The sequence below is a fragment of the Nestor notabilis genome, unplaced genomic scaffold, assembly GCF_000696875.1.
Source record: "Nestor notabilis isolate BGI_N333 unplaced genomic scaffold, ASM69687v1 scaffold26131, whole genome shotgun sequence".
Lineage (NCBI taxonomy): Eukaryota > Metazoa > Chordata > Aves > Psittaciformes > Psittacidae > Nestor > Nestor notabilis.
Genome location: NW_009916425.1, coordinates 10296 through 19313, shown reverse-complemented (window position 1 = coordinate 19313; position 9018 = coordinate 10296). Strand labels below are relative to the sequence as shown.

The 9018-nt window shown below is 44.2% G+C and overlaps 1 protein-coding gene across 4 annotated transcripts in view; it reads left to right on the top strand.

Moving 5' to 3' along the window:
- Nucleotides 1-1265: 1265 nt before the first annotated feature.
- Nucleotides 1266-9018, top strand: part of AP2M1 (adaptor-related protein complex 2, mu 1 subunit) — a 17872-nt gene continuing 10119 nt past the window's right edge. The window contains exons 1-4 of one of the 4 annotated variants that reach the window (XM_010024575.1): nt 1266-1385; nt 5153-5158; nt 6935-7200; nt 8614-8696. In XM_010024575.1, the coding sequence (XP_010022877.1) occupies nt 1312-1385; nt 5153-5158; nt 6935-7200; nt 8614-8696 (429 nt within the window). In that variant the 5' untranslated portion in view covers nt 1266-1311. The remainder of the gene's footprint in view (nt 1386-5152; nt 5159-6934; nt 7201-8613; nt 8697-9018) is intronic. The other 3 variants (XM_010024577.1, XM_010024576.1, XM_010024578.1) reach the window with 3 other exon arrangements.

Genomic DNA, 9018 nt, shown 5'->3' with positions numbered 1-9018 from the left:
CTGTCAGTTTGGGCTCTGAAGTGTTTCTCAGTACTGGTGCTAGAGATCAGCAAAGGCTGCAAGGTTGCTTTATAAAAACTGTGTAAAAGCAATAATAAACGAAGGCGTACTTGCTGCAAAGAACACACTGCCCTACAGTGATAGGTTTAGTGACACCTCAAACACTTGTGTGAACTCCCTGCAAGAAGATTGGCTATGGATTGCATCTGATCTGTATCTCAGTCCTTGGGGAGATAGACACTTTATAGTAGGAGTAAAGGGTCTTTGATTTGCTTGTTGTTCCAGGCCTGTGTTTTTCTTGCATTCAAGGGATAGACCAGGTACTTACTAATACTTGAAGCTTGATCCATCCATGCTGCTGAGTGGAATGAGAAGTAAGCCCGCATATATTTTGGTGCTAATTTTAAGCTTCAGTCCTGGCTACAAATTGCTGCCACATTCAGAGCCTCATGTGTTACAGGATGCATGGTAGCAGTAGGTACTTGCCTAGACCTCAGCTCTTGGGTTGCTTCAGACATGCTCAGGAAGTCACTCAGCTAGGTCTCTGTCAGGATTCCTGTGGTGGCTCCTTAAGTCTTGAACAAGGCAGTTGGTTCCCAGTGGGTTCGTTCATTGAGTCCTTTGGTGTGCCCCTGAGAAGCAGGTCTGCAGCAAACATGAGGGAATGCTGAGCTGAGAGACTGGCTCGCAGTTAGAATTTAGGTCTGTTGTGGTATTTCAAATCTCTGCTGGGCACTGGGATCATGCACTTTTCCATATCAAATCCCAGTAGATCAAAAAGTATAATCTGTAATTGCAGCAATAAGGCTACTTTCCTCCTCTCCAAAGTAAACCACTTTCTAATAGTCCTTTGTAGGAGCCCTGTATTGTGCTCTCCAGGATGTAAGCACGAGGCAGGCAGGCATTTCCAGCATCTGAGCTGTTCCTGAGCCTCTGGCTGCCCTACTGGGCCTTATCCATAGGCTAGCATGGCCAGACATAACAAGATAAATTAGGTGAAGTAGCCTACACCATCAGACTTTTCAGGAATATCTCTGAGCATGCCCTCCACTTGTCCCTCCATGCACTTTGCTGGAGTTCATTACTCCTGTGGCATCGGGGTGTGTGCTATGAGGTCAGTACCACAGGTACTGTAAGAATCATCTTCTGGTTCAGCATGTGTTTGACAAAAGGCATCTGTGCTCTGGCTAGTAGCCAGCAGGTGTCAAAGTCTGTGGCTGCTGTACTGCTTGTTGCCATGCAGCTACTGATACATGCTCTCTCTTGCTTCAGGTCTTGAGCAACATGGGAAGAGAAGACTAAAGTTCCATCATGATCGGAGGCTTATTCATCTATAATCACAAAGGAGAGGTTTTAATCTCTCGAGTCTACCGTGATGACATTGGGTAAGTGCTTCTGTTGCATCCCTGGTCTTTGCATTTCTGTCTCATTTTGGTGTGGACAGCAACCCAGAGCTGCTTTATTATGCATTAGCTGTGCATGCATGTAAGACTGCAACTCAACTTGCTGCTGTAGGCTTAGTTCAGAGGCAAAAACCAGTTTAAGCTCTGGTTACCTACAGATGGTAGTAAAGGATGGCCTGCAGGCAAACCCGTGACTTTCTTCTAGATGGTAGAGATCTGGCTGTTACTCCAAATGCTTCAGCAACATGGACTGCCACTGTGGGAGTCTATCAGCTCCACTGTAATTGTTAAAGCTTTATGGAAGCGGTAATGTGGGATCTGTCTGCCACACACTATAACCAGGGCTCTGAATTAGTTTCAGACACCAATGTCTAGCATCAAGTACAGGCATGCAGAAGACTGTCTATGGCCTGGGGAAGTTGTCTGCAAGCAGTCTCACTGTAACCATGGCTGTACACTTAAAGCTGGTGTTCTGTCCCCCAACCTTGTATGGCAGCCTTTTATGTGAAAAGCTTACATTCATGGGTAGTTAAAGTTCTGACAATCACTGAAAGCCTTTAGTAGGTTGCAGGTGTGTCATTGCACTTCCCGAAAGTGTTACAATGCTTACTTAGACTGGATCTGTGCAGTCCTTAGGCTGTTAGTTCCCAGAAGGCACCTGACTAAAAACTTGGTATATTAAGGCAGTGGATAGTGCAGTAAGGAACCCAGTATCAAGCAATGCTGCTGCTTGGACTGAAGCCCTGAAGTGGGCTTCTTGCAGAATGCTACTCTTCCTGGTGGGTTTTCAGTAGTGTTAGACATTAGGTGGAAGTTAGTAATCAGTTAATGGACTTAAAACATAGCTAATGGAAGCAAGGCTGTGCTAGGTAAAATTCTAAGTCCAGTGAGAGAGATCCTTCTGGCCAGTTTAGTTAAAAATAGTTTGTATCAGGTCTCAGGAATGAATAGTAACAGGATGTGCTGTGAAATAACCTGTTGCCATATATTACAACAAACTGTCAAGCTGGTCTGCCTTTGGACTGCTCTAGTCTGAAGAGTGTCCCCCTTCTCGTTATTAATTGTCTAATGGAGGTTAGAAGTTGAGGTAGACTAGTACCTATTCAAGGCCTGTGCTGGTTCATTGATAGAGTAGCAGTCAACACAGTATTTGTAATAAGGCTTCACCTAATACGCTTTAAACCTCTCTAAGTCAACTAAGGCAAAGTAGCTGCTCTAAGATTGCCTAAGTTATTCCAGGACTTCCACACAGATCCGACCCAAGAAACCATTGTATTTCTGAAGCAGAAAACTACTGGCTACAAAGTTTTGCCTCTCCTCTGATGTACTAATTTGTTTCAGTTTTGATTACTTGTTAGCTGAAGATATTCAAAGCAATTTGTATGCTAGATCTGACTTTGTGAAGTTCCCCTAATGAATAGGTGTCAAAGTGATCAAGCCAAGCCAGTCTGGTTTATAGATAAATTTTGAATTTTGAGAATATACTGGGGGAGGACAGGGGTGGATTTAGGGATACTGTTGCTGCCATTACTGGCAAAATTTGGGGTGCTTCTTATTTGCTTAGTTGGGTTATTTGTTTTTTTGGGGTTTTTGGGGTTTTTTGGTTTTGTAGTGGTTTTTTGGGTTTTTTTGGGGGGTTTTTTGAGTGTTTTTTTGGGGGGTGTGTTGTTTTTTAGTGGCTTGCAAACTTAAAACACTTAAAGATAGGATTGGGCTCAGACTGATATTTATTCAAGAAGGCCTTTTAATTTAAAGGGCATTCTGGCTATGGAGATGTAAACTGGTGAGTGAGGTAGCTATTTTTAATGTAGTTATTTTTAATGCACTGATCTTCTATTGCTTCTTATCTTGGCTCACTGCTCTTGCAAAGTGACTCGTGTTCAATACCTCAAAGTACTTCCTGCTGGCTGGCCAAATGAAACTAGAAAAAAGGATTTCCTGCCTGATCCTATCTTAACTTTTTCATTTGGCAAAAGGTACCAAAAAGAGTCAAGTGTTTTCTCTAGGACTTCAGAAGTCAGTGTTCCCTTGAGTGAAATCCTCCATTCAGTTCCTGTGAAAGTGTCAGTCTTGTGACTTAATAGCCAACACCAGCTCCACCTAACTAAGCTTCCTCCCCAGAGTGTTGGATTCCTTCTGAAACAGGTCTTCACACCTTGTTTGGAATCTTTTTAGACATGTAACCTTGTAAAACAAGTTGTCTTAGAATGCCTGTGTCTCATCTTGTGGTGTAATCTACACCACAAGTAACTGAGGATCTTGTCATTTCCTAGTGTGAACATTAGCATCAATACCAGGTCTACTTAAAAGCTTTTAGTACCTTGACCTTCAGAAGGAGGTAGGAAAAGGAATAGCCATGATACTGTAGCTTGTAGTCTGCAGGAGTTCTGTCTCCAACCAAACAACTAGGTAATGGACTTATCAAATACTATGCAGTTCTTAATTCCTATGTGGTAGATTTGAAGTGCTGAGGGCTGAGCCCATCCATCTTACTGGGAGGTAGGTTGAATGGGAAATGAGCATAGCTGCTTGTGTTTGTGTAATTGGCCCTTAAGACTCCTTCCTTGGCATTTTTTTCAGCATTCTGAAACCCCAACTGATGTGCTGGGAGAGATTAAAGGTTAACTGTGGTTATGAGAACCCCTCCCCTTGCATAGTGTAAGGGTCTAAATAAATACATACTAGCTCAAATGTTAATGAGCAAAGTGATGATCGATGAAGAAGCCCTTCTACTGGTGTTGTTAGAGGCAGGAGTACCACAAAACCTTTCTTTGCTTGCAATTTAGAATGGCTTTAGTGCATGTAGTGCATCTGTCCATACAGCAACTAGCTGCATGTATAAGCAGCCTCTTGGGGGCGGGGGGGGGAAGGCAAATCACTATGCATTTAATTCAGGATTCTGTGGAGGGCTCTACTGAGATCTTTAGTGACATGGTTATTGGGAGAACCTACCTGCATTTAAGAATGTAGCTATCTAATAAAAATAAGCCATTTGAAACTGAGCAGCTTATGTGACAAACTGCATGCATTCTAAATGTAATAGGCATTTGGTTTCTGAGCTTCTAATACATCACTTCAGCTTCGTGGCTCTTGATCCTTAAGGAAAAAGTGCAAGGTGGATAGAGCAGTGTCTGAATCTGCAGGATGTGCCATATCTCTCCAGATGTGCTCCACCTCTATCAAACTTGCTGTATTTCCTGTTGGCTGGACCAAGCCAGAAAGCATCAACCCAAACGGCTTCAAATGAGAAGTATTGTCATAGAAATGCCCACTCAGACTTGCAGCCCTGTTCTGAGGCAGACTGGCAAGAAGATACCTAATAGTCCATGGTCCCCAGGTGATGCCCCAGTCTACGGCATTGGGGTTTTTCCACTCCAAGGCCTACTACATGTATTAGCAGAGCAGACTGGGTATCGCTGATAAGGATGCAGCTCATCTGGATTAAACTCCCGCATAGCCCTAAAATTCAGCCAAACACAAGTATGTCCACACTGGCAACCTGACCATGGCATGTCAGCATTGTGCCTTGCAAGGGCTTCATTGTTGCCACAGCTTGTTACTGTCCATCCAATACCACCTTGGCCTTTTGTGCCCAGGAGCAGGGGGAGGGGGTGCTGTTTAGTCTCTTCTTATCTCTTTGGATTCATTGTGCCTTGTGTGTGTGTTTCTAACCCTTTCTCTTGTTGCTATCACTCCTCCTTTCTCCGCTGGCGCCATTTCTGTCCATCCCATCTCATTGGCTGCTGTAGCAATAGGTAAGAGACGCGTGGTTAGGCCATGACTGGCACTTCATAGTGGGCAACTGGTGTGCTAGAAAAGCTTCATCAAGCTTAGGCTTCTCCTCTAGCGTGCACCAGTCTGATTGGTGGTTCTGATACTAGTTCTAGCGTGTTAGAACTTGAGGCTGGGAGGGCTCATGCTCCAGAAGAGGCTGAACTTTCCTTACTAAGCTTTCTGGAGGGGAGGAATGGGGCTTTTAGATACTGTTATTTTATAGTAGATTAAAATACCTTCCTTTCTACCTTTGTTTTTCCATAACAAATATTAATGTAACTCAGACTTGCAAACCTTTGGAGTAGTAAAACTTTTAAGTATTTGAAGGCCAGACTTTTGCATATGGGGGAGCATGTTTACTGATGAAGCTTCTACATATCCAGATCTTCAGTGAGCAAACACCTGCTGTGGTAGCATATGTTCCTTGAATATTCTTTGTTTTCAAACTTGAAACTGTCTGCTGGATTGTTGACAACTCTCAATGCTTACATGTATTTGTATGCCTGTATCCTTGCTTGCAAGGATGATATTAGTCTGCTCTCAACTGTGGTTCTGCATAGTAAGTACCATGGCCTTGATGCTGCAGTCAGAAGCCCCCTGTTGTACTCAGTGTCTGAGAGTATGGGCAATAAAGCACAACTGGATGAGTCTTGACTCACTGTGTAGACTATAGCTTTAAGTCTTGGTCTTGTCATGTAAAGCACTTGGGCTTCCTTCCTGTGTCCTGAGGATTGGTGGACTTTAATTTGGGGAGCTTATCCTGGTCTGGATAAGGGTCCTTATCCTACAGGCTAATGAAACTCTTATGTGAAAGAGCTGGCATCCAGAATACTCCTCGGACATCCCGATTTACCCAGGAGGGATTTGTTCCCTGTCATTAATGTATAGACAGTGTGGATTGAAGATGGCAGCAGCTGGGAAGCTTGCACAGCACCTTTTCAGGACTGTGCAGAATATCCTTGCTGTAAATGGTACTGCACCATACAGTGCATGTAATGCACTGCAGCTAGAACATTGCACTGTGGGGACCCCAAATCTGTCTGCAGGAGACCTTTCTGAAGCCTGGCAGGCTTGAGAGGGTGTATAGCTAGAAAGCCAAAGTGTTCCTAATCCTGCTTCGAGCTTGCCCTCCATGGTGTGTGGGGGTATGAAGATGAACTGCATCTGAGAGCTAAAGCTCCCTTTTGTGGTGTACCTGGGCACTGACAGTGTGTTAAGTTTTTCTTTTTTTTCCTCAGAGGTACATCTGGGAGGAACTGCCATTGGTATTATCTTGGGAGAATATAGCTTGCTTTGGGGCAAGAGTAAGAAGGCCTGAGCATGCAGAATAGGCAGTAACTAGATGTTTGGTCAAAACTGGGCTGCTCTTTGAGCCGTAAGCTGCTACTCTGTTCCCAGCTATGGCAATCAATCAGGAGTTACAGCAAAATTAATTGAAGGGATTGTTCCTTTGTTTTCTGACTCCAGATGGAGGTTAGCTTCTCCTTCTGACTACAGTTACACTGTGGTCCAAAGCTCCTTGGAGACCAGTAGCTCTCTGTGTCTCCTTTAGTTTATGCAGAATTTAATGTCCAAGTCTGCTCAGAGCCTTCAGTTGTCCCTCTTGGAGACATCCCCAGGCACCTTTCCTAAGCGAGCTCAGTGTATGACTATAAGTGCGTAAGTTCGATGTCTGACTATAAGTGCGTAAGCAGAACTGTGCAGCAGCTTGTTTTCGCATCCCCTGTGCTAACTCCTCTTTGGTGCTGATCTTGTAGGCGGAATGCCGTCGACGCCTTCCGCGTCAATGTCATCCATGCACGGCAGCAGGTGCGCTCGCCTGTCACCAACATCGCCCGCACAAGTTTCTTCCATGTCAAGCGTTCCAACATCTGGTTGGCTGCTGTCACCAAGCAGAATGTCAATGCTGCCATGGTATTCGAGTTTCTCTACAAGATGTGTGACGTGATGACTGCTTACTTTGGGAAGATCAGTGAGGAGAACATAAAGAACAACTTTGTGCTGATCTATGAGCTACTGGATGGTGAGATGTGTCCTTTATCCACTATGTGATGTTGCGCTTGGTCATTCTAAAAGCCTTAGCTTAGTTCGATACAGTAATAACCCTTGAACTATTTTTAACATGTGGTGAGTTCAAAATTACTTGCTCTGCTTTCTAATGGCACCTGTGCTGTACATGTGGATAATATCCCAAGCGTATAGCCTTGTGATGGTTGTCACTTGCTTTGCTGAAGTGTTGGGAACTGTGTACTTGTATATATGAGACAGCTGATGCTGGACCCCAGCTTCTGAGTACATCCTGTGTAGATGTAAGGCTGTTATACTGAGGTATGTAAAAAGGGCTATCATTAGCACCTCTAAGGCCAGCCATCCCAGCTAGTGCCGAGGTGGCTCTAGCACTGTATGGTAGCACTCAGGCTGCAGCTAGTTTCCACTCTTACGTTGTCTCTTGGAGGCAGTTATGAGACAGAAGGAAGTTAATAAACCCAACTTGGTTTGTCCCAGCTCTACTTCTCCCAGTGATACAGGTCCAAATTTTGCCAAAGAAGAGTAAGTGTCCCTTCAGCTGCCTGTGGTATCAGCCTGCCTGTGGAGATTGCCCTTGAGCTGTCCCTATTCTGCATAACACGAGCATCTTATTTTAGCTGTTTCAATTTGTTTTCCAGACAAGGCACCACTTGCATGTGTCCTGGGATTCTTAGCCAAGGGTCACAGTGACTGGTGTTTTCTCTCTCCCCCCCGGGGCAGATCAAGAGGCTGATGTTTGTCTGCTTTGGTCAGTTACTGCTGTCTCCTCCTAGGTGCAGTGAGATCAAACCCTGCCACTGTAGTGTTACACAGTATTCATGTGTAACATGAAGGGCTCTTTTCTCCCCTGTGGGTTGTCTCTCTTGTGGGTTGTTTCCTTTCTCTTTGAGGGGATTGGGTACTAAGTGCACCATCTGTAAGAAACATCTGTTTCTCTCCAGTGGTGATCATCCTGCAGTGCCACTACTCTGCTGTTCATTTTTTAGGGTTTGATTCTTATTACATCTTCATAAGGAAATAAAAACCTAAAAAAAATGCTGTGAAGATAGATTGTTCTGCTGTTGGATAAACACTCATTATTGTCCCTTGGATTTTTTTTTTTTTTTAAACTACTGTGTACTCTGTGCATATAGCTAGACTAGTTGCTACTTAGTCCTGAAGTGCAGTTGTATTTAAAACCCAGCAAATTCGTCAGTTGGACAGCTTTCCATTGCCTCTCCTCTCCAAAATACTGCACTGGGCAGTCAATTTAGCAAGGCTGGTAAGGAATGCTCCATCAATTTATCCAGAAATTTAGTGTGTAAGCAGTGTCTGCACACTATTGGCTCTGTCCTTATAGGAATGGTTAGCATGGTTGGCGCTTACATACCTTGCAGCTCTGGATTAACTTTCTTTTACTCTTCTGTAGAAATCCTGGACTTTGGCTATCCTCAGAACTCTGAAACAGGGGCTCTGAAGACCTTCATCACTCAACAAGGCATCAAGAGTCAGGTAATCAGAGGAATTTGGGATACAGCACTTCTCTGCTGGTAAATTATCTGTAGGCCTGTTCAAGAAAGTACAGTCTGAATTACCAGTTAACCATTTGACCTATGCTGAATGGAGGTGCCTGAGTAGATTAAGAACACCCCAGCAGGGATGTAGCTCAGTAGCATTTTGTTCTAGGTGTCTCTACACTTGTGTGACCTCATGTTCTCTGGCATACGGTACAATGTGTGAGGAAGGGCCCTGAGTTAGAATAATGATGGTACCTTGCATATAGATGATGGCTGGCTTCAGGCTCTGTTCTGTGTCAGCTTCTGACAGACAATAA